This window comes from Trachurus trachurus (assembly GCF_905171665.1).
Source record: "Trachurus trachurus genome assembly, chromosome: 13".
NCBI classification, from domain to species: Eukaryota; Metazoa; Chordata; class Actinopteri; order Carangiformes; family Carangidae; genus Trachurus; species Trachurus trachurus.
This window is the reverse complement of record NC_139892.1, coordinates 7,021,376-7,040,349: the sequence shown is the minus strand read 5'-3', so window position 1 is coordinate 7,040,349 and position 18,974 is coordinate 7,021,376. Positions and strand designations below refer to the sequence as shown.

The 18,974-nt window shown below is 40.5% G+C and overlaps 1 protein-coding gene across 2 annotated transcripts in view; it reads left to right on the top strand.

The window, feature by feature from the left end:
* zbtb44 (zinc finger and BTB domain containing 44) overlaps positions 1–17,404 on the top strand; it is a 30,787-nt gene extending 13,383 nt beyond the window's left edge. The window contains exons 5-6 of one of the 2 annotated variants that reach the window (XM_083984999.1): positions 4,746–5,046; positions 11,223–17,404. In XM_083984999.1, the coding sequence (XP_083841125.1) occupies positions 4,746–5,046; positions 11,223–11,649 (728 nt within the window). In that variant the 3' untranslated portion in view covers positions 11,650–17,404. The remainder of the gene's footprint in view (positions 1–4,745; positions 5,047–11,222) is intronic. The other variant, XM_083985000.1, reaches the window with a different exon arrangement.
* Positions 17,405–18,974: the final 1,570 nt, after the last annotated feature.

Genomic DNA, 18,974 nt, shown 5'->3' with positions numbered 1-18,974 from the left:
TACATTCCAGACACGGCTGCTGGGCGGTATTTGCTTCATGTGTTGTAATGTTACATAATTATTTCATAGGGTGGTGAATGTGCAGGTCACAACTTGTCCACCAGAGCGTTGTGGAGTTGTTGGATTGTGTATAGACTGAATCGCCTTGTTGTTTACAACTACTTAAAAACCAGCATGAGAACAATAGTGACAGACGAGAGTTTCGCTATATCTCATTTTTCACGTCACTATATCGCCGTTTAGACTAATCTGATGTTTGTTAAGTCTATAAAACCAATGATTGGACAAACATTACTATTTACGTGTGCACGTTTTGTAATTAGTCATTGTTATCATTGATTAGCGTTAGCCGGGCTAACGGTTAGCTGTTTAACTTTAATAACTCAGTGACTCAATAAATGGTCCATGAAAAAATGTTTTTTCCAGCGGAAATCTGAGTTACAACATGACTGAGCTAACTGGAGTAGTTTCATGTCGTGTCCGACAACGGGAGGGTTTTAACAGCTGACGTCCTGATATTAGCTTAGCTACTGCTGTTAGCTTAGCTACCGCCGTTAGCTTAGCTGCTGTTAGCTTAGCTACCGCGGTTAGCTTAGCTGCTGTTAGCTATCCATGTCAGTTGAGCCACTGATGCTTTCTAGACACCGTGATTCCCCCCAAACTGAATAAATACAACACAAAGCAACACAAAACACACACACACAGAAATAGTAATGTTTCTTCAATCATTTCAGATTTGTCTAAACGGTGATAGGGTGTGAAAAACATGATACATAGCTAAACTCTCGTTCGTTACTATTGTTCTCATGCTGGTTTTCTACCCGGAAGTAGTTGTAAACAACAAGGCGATTCGTTCTATTTGATGAGTTTGATGAGGGACCATTGTGTTCACTGAGCAGCTCACGTCTCTGCCCCGCCGATCTCAACACAACATGCACCGATAATTAAAGGTAATGAACCTACTGCTATGACTATAGGGATTATGGTGAGAGGAGGATTTGCCAAACAAGTTGAACTATCCCTTTAAGACACTTTACAGCTAGATTTACTGTGGTGCTACTGTTACTGGAGACTCTGGCGTGCTAGCGGCGGCTATCGTAGCCTGGTGTCCGTGGCCTCAGACAGATGACATGTGGTGAGCTCACTTCGCTGGAACTCCACACCCTCGGATATTTCTGCAGTCGACTCACTTTGTAATCACTCGGGCAGTTTATCAGATTTTCTGCAGCTTTCACAACCGACTCTGAAACAACTTTTACTCTTTTTTAGCTCGGCCCAACTCCTCTAAACACACTTTTATGTTCAAACTCAGCAGCGTCTCCACATAAAGTGCATCACAGTAAGAAATAGTTAAAAGAGTTTTGAGTTTTATGTTGGTATCGGTAAAAACATGAAGTCAGTATTAAAAAAAGGAATAAAGGGAAAAGAGAAAAACCAGTTCTCGTGGGTGAAACCATTTATAGTCGGTGTATCTTACATATTAGGACATTGAGAGGAAAGTTTGGAAGCGTTGCCCTGTTGTAAGATGTTTTGGATGTTCTGTCCTCGTTTATTTTTAGATCATGTAGAAATTGTCCAAATTATCATGTTGGCGCTGTTCTCTCATATGATCCAATACTGTTGGATTTAATCTATGTTTAGTTACATCAGACGCTATTAAGCGAGGTTGTTTAAAGAGAGAAAAAGTGCCATAAATAGAGTTTGAAGTCTGGAATAGAAAAAGTATAAAATCTGAAACCTGCTCAGGTCACAGAGAAGTTTAAATGTTGTAGCTCTGATTGTTTTTGTGGTTTATTTTTGTTCCTGTGGAAAAAGATCAACATGAAATATTATTTGTATAACCTGTAAACAAGTCTAGATTACAGTTTATATACATATTTAAAGTTTATAAAACTCTCTAACTCTCTTTTTAGCCTGTGGTCGAAAAACAAAACAAAAAACGATAAAAATAAAAATCTGTCTTCAAATTGAATCAACAGACAAAACAAACACAGTGTTCGTCACTCAGACTGAGTCACATCAAAACACTTTAATGTCCAGTGTTAATTACACTGAAGATAAATCAAGTGTAACCAGCTGGAAAAGGGGGGAAAAACCTTCAGACAGAAACAGAACCGGGCAGCAGGTAAATTCTGGCTCGTCTGTGACGTCCGCAGACTAAAAACTAAAACTGCTGCAGTCTGAGGAAGTTTTAAATCATTTTCTACGACCTGGTGAGAGAGTCGGACCTGTTTTTTTTTTTGCAAAAGGCCGGTTCAGGACAAGAGTTTGAAGTGCAGCAGTGTCAGCAAAAAAAACATGAACCATGAAATCTGCTCAACACAGAGCTGCAGGAGGACGACAGGTCTGAGGATTTCAGAATAAAAGTCTGCTGTAGTGTAGTAGAGGAGAAAATGGATAAGATAGGATAAGATGAGACAAATCTTTACTGTTCCCACATCAGGAAATTCCCTTTTTCTTGCAGGAGAATGAGGTTGAAGACGTAAAACAAGTGATAACAATTAATACATTAGAAAAATAACAAATCAGCCACACGTAAAAATGTATATACATAATGAATAAATTGAATTAAAATGCAATTTCACACAAAAACTAAAAAAAATGTGTTGAGATATTGTTGCACAGATTTTTGTAATTTCACAGAAAACGTTAAAGGGACAGTTCAACATTTTGGCAAATTGGCCCATTGCCATAATCCCTATAGTCATAGCAGTAGGTTCGTTACCTTTAAATGTCGGTGCAAGCTATTTTTAGAACCTTTTTTTACCTCTAAAACAACTCTGTCTGGTAACGTTGTGTTATTATCTCATAGCGTGGTGGATGTGCAGGTCACAACTTGTCCACCAGAGCGTTGTGGAGTTGTTGGATTGTGTATTTGATGAGTTTGATGAGGTGAAACCAGGAAATCCCATGAGCCTCCATAGTGTAGCTCTGAGCAGCTCACGGCTCTGCTCCGCCGTTCTAAAAATAGCTTGCACCGACAATTAAAGGTAACGGACCTACTGCTATGACTATAGGGATTATGGCAATGGGCCAATTTGCCAAAATGTTGAACTATCCATTTAAGTGAGTTTCTGGCAATTGTGACAACAACAACAAATTAACGATTAACATCGGCTACCTCAACACAATGAATTGTGGGTAAACTATAAATAAATCCACCACTGTACCGGAGAAGCAGCTACTCATTCTTCTTCTCCTCAGTGAGTTCACTTCGCAGGACGTTGTTCTTTTAGGGGAAGACCAGATTACCACGTGTAAACAAAGTGAAGTGTGAGTCAGTGTGATGTGTTCGTCACGACTGTGAGCAGCTGATGCAACACTGTGGAAAACCTCTGAAATATATTCAACCTGTGCTGCTCCGTCCTGAAGGAGAGGCCGAAAAGAAGCGTCTGTTCCAGTCGGACACATGATTTCTGATCAAATCAAGAGTTCAGATTTATATTTAGTTGTTTGTTCAGAAAACTAAAACTAAAATTATACCACACGGAAACTGTCAACACATGACTGTCTTTTAATATTTGAGTCACCTTGTTTACCTGTGTCAAACACATTGGAAACATATGGAAGTAAATTGATGCCGAAATAATTTGATTTAAAAGAGAAGACAGATTTTTTTCTACCCTGAATATTTAAAAGTTTGAATAGATTCAATTGAAGCTTTGTTGTTTTTTTATTTGTGTCCTGAATGATCAGAGCTGAATCTTTAATTTGAAATCTGAATGTAGTTTATTTAAATAGAGAAATATGAGACACGTGAGTCCTTAAAGGAGAATTCTGGTCATTTTTGACCCCTAAATCGTTGTCCTGATGGTCACCCAGTGTTGGGGGGAGCAGAAAACGCGACTAAAATTGATGCAGGCAAACCAGAGTTACACCATGGCAACCCGGCGCTAGCGATAGCTACAACGCTAACCTATGGGGGCAATTCTTTCAACCACAACAAACACTCAGAAAACAATCAAATATCTATGGTACATGACTGGAATCCTTAGACACCATTGAACCCATATAGTGTACAGTATAAACAGTATAAACTTTGTGTTTTTGCATGTAGCCACTCACCTCAGACAGCCGAACTCTGGAACATCCTGGAAAGACATTACTATCCGATCGCAGAGCGCCTGCTCTCCCCGCCACAGAAACGAAAAAAAATAAACGGTTGGAGATATTTTGGATATTACCACTGCACTGCTCCACCGTTTATTTTTGTAAAGAAATCATCACAACAAGGAAAAAGTGTTTGTTTCTGTGGCGGGGAGAGCAGGCGCTCTGCGATCGGATAGTAATGTCTTTCCAGGATGTTTCAGAGTTAGACTATCTCAGGTGAGATTTCGCTATTTTGTGCACAGACGAGCTGGGTACAATAGAACATTTTGTGCAGAGTCCCCTGAGAGTCAGAGTTAAAAGAGTTAAAGGAATAAGTGAGATAACATAGATGAATGGCATTGAAGAATAAAACACAGATAAAGCTGCCAAAATATATTATATACACAGAAATGTAAATATGTGTGGACAAATGTAATGTTTACTTCACTGACTGTGGGCGTCTTCGCTCTCCAACACCTTGGAAACGACTTAGTGATGAACGGATGAAACTTTTTGTTCTGGGCATTTCGTGGAAATCCTGATTAGGAAAACAGTCTCACTTCCCATGGACACTGTTGTGATGTTGATGTACAGATGTGTCTGAGCTCTGGTTTTCTCCCTCTCCTCCCCCCTCCTCCTCCCCCTACTCTCCTCAGGCATTAAGCCTTTCCAGTGTGACCGCTGTGGGAAAAAGTTCACACGGGCCTACTCCCTAAAGATGCATCGGCTGAAGCACGAAGGTAAACGCTGTTTCCGGTGCCAGATTTGTAGCGCCACATTCACGTCCTTCGGTGAATATAAGCACCACATGAGGGTCTCCCGACACATAATCCGCAAGCCGCGGATTTACGAGTGCAAAACGTGCGGCGCCATGTTCACCAACTCTGGCAATTTAATTGTACACCTGAGGAGTCTGAACCATGAGGCATCCGAACTAGCAAACTACTTCCAGAGCAGGTGAGGAAGTCCGGGGGCGCTGATACACCCCAACCCCCCCCACAACCCTCCACCACCCCACAACCCCCCCACAACCCACCACCATCATTTACTTACTCAGATCTCACCTGGATCAGAACATGAGCTACATGAGGTTTAGATGCTGATACCTGACGATCATTTGTTCCTTGTGCAGGTTTCTGTCTGTGATGAAGGTTTTACCTGATTGATGCATTTGTTTTTGTTTTCACTGGGGAAACTTTGAATGTCTCTCAGTTAAAGGGATACGCCAACATTTTTTTTTTCATGTCTTGCCTCACTCCCGAGTCCATGACCAGCAGATAGACACCATCCTTTCGACTGTGCGTGCAGTAACAGGGGAGATTCGGGCAGAGCTGGCGCACCGCTAATTAGCTTAGCTCAAATGCTGGAAGTGTATAGGTAGTGTTAGCCTGCCTCATACCCGAACCCAAATCAATCAGAAATTGATTTCATTTTAGCTCTAAACTCTGTAAATATATCACTTTATCGACATTTCAAACATTTTTAGGCGAGAAAGTAGCCGTTTAGATCAGCAGTGTGTCGTTAATTTGTCTAAATACCAGCTGTTTACAATTTTGTTCAGACGAATTTGGCGCTACTCAAGCTAGCCGTTGTGACCAACGCACTTCCGGTTACTGTCACAAAATAAAACACCCGTTGCCCTTTACATACAGAAAACCATGACGATAGAATTAGTGCTTTTACTTTGAAATAGGAAGCTAACCTACCCTCGATGTAGCTAGCTTGAACCAAAACAAACCGTCTTTGCTTGAACCCTCCGTTTTGACCGATCTCGTCCCGTTACCGGCATTTGACCGCTCAAGATGCCTTACCGGAGAGTTTTGTCAGCTCTGAGACGAAGATCGGACCGCCGGTTTCCGTTTAGAGTTGCTGAAGAGTTTCTCTGATGACTTTAGGTGGAGGCAGGCTAACGCTACCTATACACTTCCAGTGTTTGAGCTAAGCTAATTAGCGGTGCGCCAGCTCTGCCCGTATCTCCCTTGTTACTGCACGCACAGTCGAAAGGATGGTGTCTATCTGCTTGTCATGGACTCGGGAGTGAGGCAAGACACGAAAAAAAAAATGTTGGCGTATCCCTTTAAAGGAACATTCAGACACAGAAAGACAGAGAGAGAGAGAGGGAGGTTGAGGTGCTCGTTGGGTTTTCCTCCCTGGAGTCAGAGGATCGATGAGACTCAGATCTGAACGGTGAAAAATCAAAAAGTTGAATTATTTAAACTCAGAAACGAACATTAATCTCACTTGTTTAATCCAAACAAACTTTCATTTTCTATTTTTTCTTTATTTTGATAATGATCAGTTCCTCATCCTGATGAATTGGCCTTCTAACGCTGCAGTTTATAAACTAAACAAACCAGATTGAACTTGTTATCTCATGAGCTCAAAGCTGGCAACACACTGGATGTGTAGCAGTGCACTCACTGATTGTTGTGTTGTTACAAGTTTCTTGTACATCAGAAGAAATTCATTATTTATTCAGTGAGTGCACTATTTTAGAGTAGTGTACACCACGGTTAGTGTGGTTAACTAAAATTTGTGTACAACTAAATAAAAAAATTAACTCAAACTAAACTGAAAAGTTGCAGGAAGACAGAGGACTGTTTCCAGTACGACCCCCCCAGGTGGATAAAAGTAAATGTGTTGAAACATTTGGGGGATGAAACTAAAAGGGAAACACAAATTGAAAGTTCATCTTTAGAGCTCTCACAGAGAAACTTCTACAAATCAAGACTTCCCTCCTGAAAAACTAAGACTTAAACTGCTTAATCAGTTAACTGAAACTAAACAGAAATAAAAAAGCAAACTGAAAAATGAAACCAAAATAAAAACTAATGAAACAGTGAAAATGTTGAAACTATAATAACACAAACAGTACAGTGCACATAGAAACATCTGACAACTGTACACACACGTCAGCTAATGACAGAAATGACCAATGATGTCGTATTTGCGTTAAAGCAGCAACATCTGCATAGAAACCAACACCTTCCACTTTAATTGTCAGTGTCCAGACTGAATCTGAAGATGATTTATGAAATATTTAACCACTGTAGCAGCGACAAGTTGAGATTTATTGATGTTTTCTGTTGAAAAAATGAATTTATAAAGAAAAGAAATCAACATTTCAGAATAAAACACATGAAACGCGGCAAAGACTCTTCAGAAACGTCAACAAACACAGTCAGGTTTATTGTCAAGTTGATTTTCACATGTAAAGAAGTTGTTGTGATTTGTATAAAACAGTAAATGTAGGAAAAACTGAACATGAATAAAGATCAAAGAAACGAGCAGAAGCTACAGGTCGAACCTGAAGATGGATAAAAAAGACAAAAAAAATGCAACAACAGGTTCAGAATTAAAACTATTAAATAAACTTTTTACATCACAGGGTTGTTACTGGTCTGTTTCCTCTGCACAGAACCGTTCAGGTGTGACGTTCATCAATCGACTCTGACTCTGAGCACGTCAAAATGTTGAACTGTTTCTTTAACACCAACCATGGGAGCAGCTGGTAGCGGTACATGAATAAATAAATACAATAAAAACAATAAGTAAACACCTGCAGCTCATTCTGGCTGTTCATGAGACGTGAGTACGAAGTGGGGGATGTGGGAAGTTCAGTTTTCTGGACTGAAAACACACACACACACACACACACACACACACACACATACATCATCAAGGACTTCAGTGTTGTTTAAAATCACTCGTTTTACAGTTTTCATCTTGAAAACTTGTGTTGTCAAATGTTTTGGCCCCGTAAAAAGCTCCGGTCGGTGGCTCAGTCGTCTCTGTTTGTTTCTATATGAATGGATTTTCCTTCAGCAAACACAGGAGAGAGTGGGCTGTGTTCTTTTTTTTTTATCAAAGCCTCGTGAAAGTCTGAACACAGTGTCTTTATGGAGTCGACAACGTGTGTTTTTTACTTCCCAGACTTTTCCACTTCTTAATCAAGTCAAGTCCTCACAGGTCAGCGGGACTCAAACGGGCCGTTGACTCCTCAAAGGTTTTATAGTAGTAGGTCGATGCCTGAGATCATGACAGGATGGAAAAAACTCTCTGGCAGTCGACTCGGCCTCTCGACTCCCATCATCCTTCAGTCCTGCATAGAGAAAAGATATGTTAACCACCACACCGACTGGATGTTTCTGTCTCTCTGTGTGTGTGTGTGAACTTGCTGCTTTTGTTCCTGTCTCAGTCTCAGTCTCAGTCCACCTTAAAGGGATACGCCAAAAAATTTTTTTAGGTGTCTTGCTTCACTCCCGAGTCCATGACCAGCAGATAGAAACCATCCTTTCGACTGTGCGTGCAGTAACAAGGGAGATAGAGCCGTATCGCCCGTAATTAGCTTAGCTCAAACGCTGGAAGTGTATAGGTAGCGTTAGCCTGCCTCCACCTAAAGTCATCAGAGAAACTCTTAAGCAACTCTAAACGGAAACCGGCGGGCCGATCTTCGTCTCAGAGCTGACAAAACTCTCCGGTAAGGCATCTTGAGCGGTCAAATGCCGGTAACGGGACGAGATCGGTCAAAACGGAGGGTTCAAGCAAAGACGGTTTATTTTGGTTCAAGCTAGCTACATCGAGGGCAGGTTAGCTTCCTATTTCAAAGTAAAAGCACAAATTCTGTCGTTATGGTTTTCTGTACGTAAAGGGCAACGGGTGTTTTATTTTGTGAAAGTAACCGGAAGTGCGTTGGTCACAACAGCTAGCTTGAGTAGCGCGTAATTCTTCCGAACAAAATTGTAAACAGCTGGTATTTAGACAAATTAACGACACACTGCTGACCTAAACGGCTACTTTCTCGCCTACATTTTTTTGAAATGTCGTTAAAGTGATATATTTACAGAGTTTAGAGCTAAAATGAAATCAGCTTCTGACTGCTGATTTCGGCTCGGGTAGGAGGCAGGCTAACACTACCTATGCACTTCCAGTGTTTGAGCTAAGCTAATTACGGGCGATACGGCTCTATCTCCCTTGTTACTGCACACACAGTCGAAAGGATGGTGTCTATCTGCTGGTCATGGACTCGGGAGTGAGGCAAGACATGAAAAAAAAATGTTGCCGTATCCCTTTAATTAATTATTGATTTTGGATAACAAGCTCTGATCCCTCTGTTTCTATAGAGACAAGACATACTTGGAAATGATTGTGCCACAGCAGCTTTCACATTAGTGCAGAAGAGAAGGGAAAAAATTCAAATACACATATAAATCCACAAATCTATAATAAAATATCCCAAAAATAAATAAATAAATACAAAATACTGGTGTAATGTTGTAAGAACGGTGCCAAAATACATGAGAAAGTTTAGACGCACACTTTTATTTTGATACAGAAGTCCAAGTTTATACTTTCGAGGGCCCAGTCTCTATTAATCCAATTTGAAATCTAAATATTTTAAATCTGTAGTGGTTTTAAACACATTGGCGACTTATGGAGGCAAATTAGAGCTGAAAGTAATTGACTTGAATCATCAACTGAAACACATTTTGAAATTTAAACAACAATGAAGTACTTTGACTTTTTCTTTGGTCTGAATTTAACCCCAATGTCCTGGATGTTCAGAGTGTGTTTGACTTTTTCTTACGGAAGCAAATCAGTGCCGAAATTATTCTGAGTTCAATCAGCAGCTAGAAATTTAATCACTATTGAAATTTTAAACAACACTGAAATGTTTTGACTTTAAAAACTCTTTCTTTGGTCTGAGTTTCAGCTCCGTAGATAAAAGTTTGAATTGATTCATTTGACATTTTAGCGCTTTTTTTATGTGTTCAGATCCAAATCTTGAATTTTAGCATCAGAGTGTTTGATCAACAACAGTTTTTAACTTGATTTCGGATTGGACGGCCAAAAAACATACATAGATACATGATCCAAGTGATGTAGAAATATATTTACAAATTTTACAAAACTATAAAAGATGAGGTATTTTTGTGTCATGCTAACAATCAATCTAATTAATCGAATTGTCTGTTTATTGATGTGTGAACTGATCACTTCTTCCAGGTTGAACAGTTGAATCAATCAACATCAGTGTTGAGATTGATTTTCTTGATTCTCCAGACTTATGGAGTTGTTTTCCTCCAGTGTGACGGAGGTTTATCAGGACCACTTTGTTATTTGCCAAACGTTGAGATAATAATTATTATTCCCTTTAAAGGGATACGGCAACATTTTTTTTTCTTGTCTTGCCTCACTCCCGACTCCATGACCAGCAGATAGACACCATCCTTTCGACTGTGCGTGCAGTAACAAGGGAGATAGAGCCGTATCGCCCGTAATTAGCTTAGCTCAAACACTGGAAGTGTATAGGTAGTGTTAGCCTGCCTCCACCTAAAGTCATCAGAGAAACTCTTCAGCAACTCTAAACGGAAACCGGCGGGCCGATCTTCGTCTCAGAGCTGACAAAACTCTCCGGTAAGGCATCTTGAGCGGTCAAATGCCGGTAACGGGACGAGATCCGTCAAAACGGAGGGTTCAAGCAAAGACGGTTTATTTTGGTTCAAGCTAGCTACATCGAGGGTAGGTTAGCTTCCTATTTCAAAGTAAAAGCACTAATTCTATCGTCGTGGATTTCTGTATGTAAAGGGCAACGGGTGTTTTATTTTGTGAAAGTAACCGGAAGTGCGTTGGTCACAACGGCTAGCTTGAGTAGCGCCGAATTCGTCCAAACAAAATTGTAAACAGCTGATATTTAGACAAATTAACGACACTGCTGATCTAAACGGCTACTTTCTCACCTAAAAATGTTTGAAATGTTGATAAAGTGATATATTTACAGAGTTTAGAGCTAAAATGAAATCAGCTTCTGACTGCTGATTTCAGCTCGGGTAGGAGGCAGGCTAACACTACCTATACACTTCCAGTGTTTGAGCTAAGCTAATTACGGGCGATACGGCTCTATCTCCCTTGTTACTGCACGCACAGTCGAAAGGATGGTGTCTATCTGCTGGTCATGGACTTGGGAGTGAGGCAAGACATGAAAAAAAAATGTTGGCATATCCCTTTACTCTTGACGTGGCGTTTCAGACCCGACGTGTGGTTGGTTTGATCTCAGGATCTTATGTTGCGGCGTTTGGCGTCCAGGTCGGTGAAACTCAACTCAACTCAACGTCTTCTCTTGGTCCTTGCAGTGATTTCCTCGTGCCCGACTACCTGAGCCAGGTGCAGGAGGAGGAGGAGGTGCTGGGAGTCCAGTACGAGCTGGAGGAGCCCCAGCACCACCCCGTCTACCCGGGCAGCACCTCCGCCACCGCCGCCTCCACCCCCGCCTCCAACGCCTCCGCCGCCGCCTCGTCGTCCTCCTCCTCCTCCTCGGTCCAGATGCCCGTCATCTCCCAGGTCTCCTCCTCTACCCAGAATTGCGAGAGCTCCTCCGGCTTCCTCTCCCCCGAGCCCCTGGATCCCCTCAAGATGGACGCTGACGAGACGGCCGCCATGACAGAGGAGACCAAGATGGACAACAGCGGCGGGGGCAGTTCCCCGGAGGCGTTTGAAGAAGAGCAGCAGCAGCAGCACGTCGTCCAGGCCAAGGAGCTGGTTTCCATCACCATCGAATGAGTCACGTCTTCTACTCGCCCGTCATGTCTTACTTCCTCTGCAGCCATGTCATATGGGAACATCCACGGCTTTAAAAAGAAAAAGAAAAGAAAAAGGGGGACGACGACTTGGACGTGTTTTGACGGAGACGGAGACTTCAGTTGCCTTAGTGTTGCCTCCCAGATGCACTTATCGATATGATTTTAACGTTTTACACCAAAAAGAAACAAAACAAATTCAGCAAAGTCAAAAGTTTTCTTTTGTTTTGTTTCTTCTGATCTCTTGAACTTGAATGAAGCTCGTGCAGTAAATCACTTTAATCTGGGTTCAGTTCATCCCCCGGATCTGAATTTCAAAATAAAATAAGGCTTATCAACAGTGAGACAGTATTTTTTTTCTTCTTTTTTTTTTTTTTTACAGAGGAGTTGTTTTTTTTCCCATATGACGTGAATGCAGCGCTACAGTCGTTTCTGTCTTAGCCAACTTGAGGTCTGTTCAATCCAAGCCTTGTCCTATTTTTTGGAAAGTGCCTGAGTTCCCGTGTTATCAAAGTAACGTGTAGACGAAGAAGAAGAAGAAGAAGGAGAAGAAGAAGAAGAAGAAGGTCTTGACTTTGCCAACGGTGACAAATCAAGTCTTTGCAAACTGAGCTAAAGAAAAAACAACAACTTGTATTTCATTTGTAGTGATTATGCTAGTTTGTTTGGGCAGAGACTGTGTTATATTCCTTCAGTGCCGTCGCTATAGGCAAACTGTTCAATGTCAATATTATCTATATTGCAATAGCTTGTACTGTAGTTTACTATTTGAATGCTGTGTAAGTTGGGTGTTGTGAAATATGACATGTCTGGTGTGTGCGTGCTTTTCTTTTTATCAATATGAACACAGTACATTTCATTTTTTAAATGTTTAAAACTTGAAATTATATCGACAGAGTATTCCCTTTAGATGTTTGTGCAGTTTATGATTTTTTTTGTTTTTAAATCGATCTTCGATTAACACTGTTGTTAACGTCAAAAGCTTAAACTCGACGAGTTTAGGAAAAAAACTCAGATCAGCACTGATGCATCTTTTTAAAAACAAGAAAACATAAGAATCTAAAAAAGTCTGAAGTTTTTTCCTCACGGCTGCAGCGCCGTCGTCGTCGTCGTCCCACACGAGCTCGAAAAACACGAGACTTGGTGAAGTAGCGTTTCATCCCAACCTGGAGTTCGGCCTGTTGCCGTGGCGTCCTGGTGTTTTAGCGCGGTACTCTACTGATGCTGCATGACTGTTACAGTGATGTTTCATTTCGGTACAACTTAGGCCTGTCACAGTTATCACGTCATCGCCCGATCGCCATCATTTAGTTTAGCGCGGTGGTTCTCAAACTGTTTTACATCAAGGACCCCTAAACTGACCACGGATCCCCCAGTGGACAACATTGTGAAACAAACACCAGAAATACACAAATATTTGTGTAATATTTGACTGAATAATGTTACTTTTCTGGTTTACTTTTTTATGTACGTTCAAATTGGGGCCAATAGTGTGAATTTTTGGAAAAAAAATTGGGAAATTTCTAGTCTGGGGCCGCTGACTCGCTGTTTTGGTAAGCAACCGGATCCAGGGTGAGAGAGACAGACCTTTCCGTCAAAATAAAAGCACCAAGCTAATAAAATGCGGTGAAACTCTTTAATTTAGGGAATATCATTTACAAGAAAGTCCCAGAGCCATTTAGTTAACCTTTTGCTTTTATTGTATTACAAGTTAATATCTATTTTATAAGTTTTATGTTGGTGAACACTTTTATTTTGGTGAATTTGGTGATTTCCGGATCCACTAGAAGACGGGAATCAGAATGCAGACAAAATTCGGAGTTAACAGACACCTCTCTGAAGACCCTGGTGACCTGAGGCTAGGACATTTCTGGAAAATAATTTAATACTTTTGGGAAAAAGTGGTAACATTTCAAGAAAAAGTTTGGGACCCCCTTGACCCCAGTTTGAGAACCACTGATTTAGCCTAATCTATCAAATGGTTTCCATTCCTCTGGATGAAACCAACAGAAATGTCAGATTTCCATGACCATATTCTCGTTGTTTTCCACCGTTTGATGTTTGACTGTTCCTCTTTTAGTGACGTCATCATCACATTGCGCCCCCTTCTTCTTCTTCTTCTTCTTCTTCTATGGTTTAATTGCACTTGAGTGGAGCCAGAAACTGTTTATTTGGAGCGTCTATTGACATCAGCATCATAGATATAAATGGCTCCTCTTCTTCTTCATAAGGCAAATGTGTTTTATTAAGGTTTATTCTATAATAGCACAGTAAAATGATCAGTAGAGGTCAATTCACTCGTTAACGGTCGATGTCATAATTGTGACAGTTCTAGGTCCAACATCATCGTTTCATCCCGTGTGTGTGACGAACTGATAATATTACGTTACCCCTCCTCCGAACCCTCCAGAAAGCGTGGAGTGACCACCAGCATCGTCTCTGTTGTTTTTACTTCTCTTTTCTTTTCTTTTCTTTAAGTCGTCGTCGTCGTTGTTGTGAAAGTTTCCCTGACTAAACATGTAGAGATTTACTGTACGTCCTGCGTCCAGGGAAGCAGGAAGTGGTGATGGCGGCCGTCTGTGATGGCCTGTGATGATGATGATGATGATGTCGCTTTGGAAGCGACGTGAGCGTGTTTGTTTTTGTTGGTGTGAATGCAAATACTGTGAGTCCAATCATTATAAATGATGATTTAAAATAATGTTGTGTCAAGCAAGAGCCGAAAACAGTTTGGCAAGTTTGTTACCAAGTTTTTTTTTGTTTCATTTTGTTTTTCTGCTGATTTTGGGTCAAACCTCCAGCTCCTGTTACCTTGGTTACCTTGTGTTGTGTGTGCCAACATGGTTGTAATGAATGTTGTACTTGGACATTATTGTCGTGCCTGTACTTTCTCTGAGAAGAAGATAATGACGCCCATGGCGACGATCCATGAGTTGAATGCTACTGACTGTGAGTTGGGGGTTTCTCGTGAAGTGAAATCTTTTTTTATTTCCCGTCGTCGTCGACCCCCTGAGCCCCTGAACCCCCCCTGACCCCCCCTCCTCAACAGGATGTGATGTGAGCCCTCCTGTACAGGGTTGATTGTAAATGCAAAGATGAATATTCTTATTATTAGCTGTGATGAGGACATTGATGTGACACTGTCCTCCTGTCCTGACCGTTGAAATCCACTGAGAGCATCTTAAAGGGATACGCCAACATTTTTTTTTCATGTCTTGCCTCACTCCCGAGTCCATGACCAGCAGATAGACACCGTCCTTTTGACTGTGCGTGCAGTAACAAGAGAGATACGGGCAGAGCTGGCGCACCGCTAATTAGCTTAGCTCAAACGCTGGAAGTGTATAGGTAGTGTTAGCCTGCCTCCTACCCGAGCAGAAATCAGCAGTCAGAAGCTGATTTCATTTTAGCTCTAAACTCTATATATTACTTTATCGACATTTCAAACATTTTTAGGTGAGAAAGTAGTCGTTTAGATCAGCAGTGTGTCGTTAATTTGTCTAAATACCAGCTGTTTACAATTTTGTGCGGACAAATTCAGCGCTACTCAAGCTAGCCGTTGTGACCAACGCACCTCCGGTTACTTTCACAAAATAAAACACCCGTTGCCCTTTACATACAGAAAACCATGACGATAGAATTTGTGCTTTTACTTTGAAACAGGAAGCTAACCTACCCTCGATGTAGCTAGCTTGAACCAAAATAAACCGTCTTTGCTTGAACCCTCCGTTTTGACCAATCTTGTCCCGTTACCGGCATTTGACCGCTCAAGATGCCTTACCGGAGAGTTTTGTCAGCTCTGAGACGAAGATCGGCCCGCCGGTTTCCGTTTAGAGTTGCTGAAGAGTTTCTCTGATGACTTTAGGTGGAGGCAGGCTAACACTACCCATACACTTCCAGTGTTTGAGCTAAGCTAATTACGGGCGATACGGCTCTATCTCCCTTGTTACTGCACGCACAGTCGAAAGGATGGTGTCTATCTGCTGGTCATGGACTCTGGAGTGAGGCAAGACACGAAAAAAAAATGTTGGCGTATCCCTTTAATAAGAGCTTGTCCCCCCCCCCCCTCTTCCTCGCCCTCGTGCCATCCTGTCAGTCACTTTTTTCACAAAGTTGTGCCATTTGCCCTTTTGTCTGGGTACAAATCAAGCTTTTTTCCTCCAGGACCAAACGTCCTCTATGTCATTGGGGATTTTTTGCCGTGGCAATCAGTAACTGCACATAGTTAAAGATAAATAAATAAATAGAAAGATAATCATTTCGAGTGGTCCATGCTATTTCAGCAAAAAGGGGGTCCCGCTGTCTCGCCCCTGAAAACACTGTATGATGTTGTGCATTTAAGAGGCTAGCCTTAGTAAACGGACCTATTAACTCTAGTTGCACAATGTCGAAATTTAAGAGAGAGAGAAAGAGAGAAAAAAACTTTTCTATTCTCCATTTGTACGTCATGCTTTTCATCTGTTGTGTTCGGTGTCTGTATTCAAAACAAACGTTTTTATAATGAAATGCTGCTGTTTGTTGAAACGCAAAAGTGCCCAAAATATTTTTGTGAACCAATGGTGTGCAATAAATGGACAGGTGGTGTTTTAAGAGTTTTAATTCTGTCTTTGGAATGATGAATTATATATATATCTATAGTATATATATACATATATATATAAATCAAAAAAAAAGAAAAAGAATGTATCCTTTTTTTTTCTTTTATTCAAATGTGACTGAAGGTAGGCAAGGACCCCGTCTGATCTGTGAAACAAGGAGCAAGGCTTCGATATCAAGTGACTGGTTCTGTTCGGTTCCTTTCTGTTTTTTGTTTCTGTTTTGAAAAGTTTCTGCATGTTCATATCGTCGTCGTGTGAAGCGGAGAGCATGTCTCCGCCCGGTGCCGATGCGTTCTTCTGTCTGATGATGATCTATCTGCCTTATCTGTTCTCAAACGACTCTTCACCCAGCATAGCTTTCGATCTGTTGTTCAAGCATGCACCTTCTTCTTTTTTCTCTCTACGTTTTCTTTCCCTCTTTTTATGTGCAATGTTTTTCAAGAATATCTCGATTATATACAGGACATGCCTTTTCAATGTACACTTGATGTTGTATACGTTTTCCAGTCCTTATGGTTTTATTTAAAAGTAGGAAAATATAAGGAAAAAAAAAACCCAACAAAACAAAACATGGTAGCTCTTCATAATGGCATATATATTTTTGGTGACTTTTGTATGGGTGCTGTTTCATGGCACCTTTGGATATTCTTGTTAAATGTGAATAGAAACAGCTTAGTCTGGTGGGAGTATGGGGGGCCTTGGTAGTCTTCACTTTGTGACTGTCTGCAGTGTGTGTATATATATAAATATATATAAATATACAGTATATACACTCATACTATGTTGCGTATTCTTTATACTGTAGGCTACTTGAGTACAACCTGCTTTGAGACAGATGTTGTATTTTGTGTCTTTGATACTGTATTTAAACTGTAGTTTGGAGAAACTGTACAAAAAAAGAAAAAGTAAAAACATCCCGGATAGTAAACAGCAACCTGCACAAGTGTGATTAGGGAGAACTGATGTTTGTGGTGTTGAGTGTTTTAACTGGATCATAGTCCACAGTTTAAAAGGCTTTTAAAAACTGACAAGACCACTCTGTATTTTAGGGTTCATGGTTGTTCTGAATCTTTACTAGTGCTCTGGCTTTGCAGTCCTGTTGTTATTATTAAAAAGAGTTGTTTTTTTTGTAAAAGTATAAAATGTAAATAAAAAAAACTAAAACTCAGAATAAGTCTAAACCTTGTCTCAAGTTGTTTTTGTCACTGTAGCCTAAGTTTATTTAAAAAGTAATTTTAACACATTTAGATTTGGTAGTACAACATGAGCTAACATCAACACAAAGCAAAGGCGTTTTTTAACATGATACGAAGGATATACCCTTTTTTTTTAATAAGAGTTATGGCAACAACACTGTAGTTTCACCTCAGCATGTGAATGTAAAAACAACAGAGCAGCTGCTTTCTGTTTGCAACCTGATCCCAAACTGATGGAAATCTTCATCTGATCAACTGGTGGAGCCCCAAATCCATAAATATAAATTTATTCTCTTTATTCTCTGTCCAGTTAGGAGTCAACATGAAGAACCAGGGGAGAGAGAATTTATCACTAACAACATCATCATCATAACAAAATACTGAAGATCCATAAATGTTGTTTGACTGAATCCCCTCCCTTTGGGAAAGACTAAAAGTGAAATTTCTTCTACATTAGTCTCTATTTGATTATAATTTTATAATCAAATATATACTTTTTATATTTTTCTTTCATGTTTAACTTATTTTGACATTTCACTTTTGTTTGTTTTACTTCAGTGGTTAGGAAAGGGACTTGTATCATCACAGTGTTGTAAATAAAGTTAGTTAAAAAAAAAAAAGATAAGTGAAATGCAGTCAAATTATCAGAACATCTCAATTGTTTTTTTTCTAGCGTTTATATGAACTCTACTTGTGAATATCGTTAAGAAAACAGATTATTTTGACTTGTCAAACGCAGCTCGACTCTTCAGGAACCTCGTGCGGTGACATTAGACCGGAAGTCCGCAGGCAGCGAGTGCGCAGCTAGGTAACGGTTGCCAGAGCGATTCTCCTTTTGCAGTAACCAGAAATAATCAGAAGCATCAAACAATCGTTAAAATCGTTTTTACAGCTCCCTAACGATATGAGATTATGTATGAAAATGAAAAGTGTGACATTGTTCATTAACGCAACGTCCTGAGGAGGGAAATAGCACTGCCGAAATCCTAGAAGGAGAAGAAGACACAACCGGGAAAGAAGGAAAATGGCCGCCATGCGAAGGAAAGTGGTGCGTGTTGTTTTTGGATTGTCTGCAACACAACGGACTTCACATGTCGGTAGAATATTGCTATGAAAACCTCTTTTTGGATTTCTCTGGTCCATGAACCTCTGAAGGACTTTAAAGGAACGTAAATAAACCCAGATTCATGGACCGAAAAACACACGGACCGCCTCCAACGGTGAGTAACATTGGTCAGTTTAGTTATGCATGCACCTGTCTGTCGCTGGTTTATTATGTTGCTCTTTCATTAAACCAAGACAGTTTAATGGTTTAGATAGTCGTAGAACATCTTTGATTAAACTTTTCCACTCGTGGGTAGCCTACTGTAACATAACGTGACCTAAAGTAAAAGTAAATAGTTGTGTCTTTTGAATGTTGTAATGAAGCTTCTTAACTTGGCAACCATGGCGACCAGGTGGGCTCCAGCAGTGGGCAGGTTGTTTAACCATCAGTCCTACAGTACATTCAGTGTGAT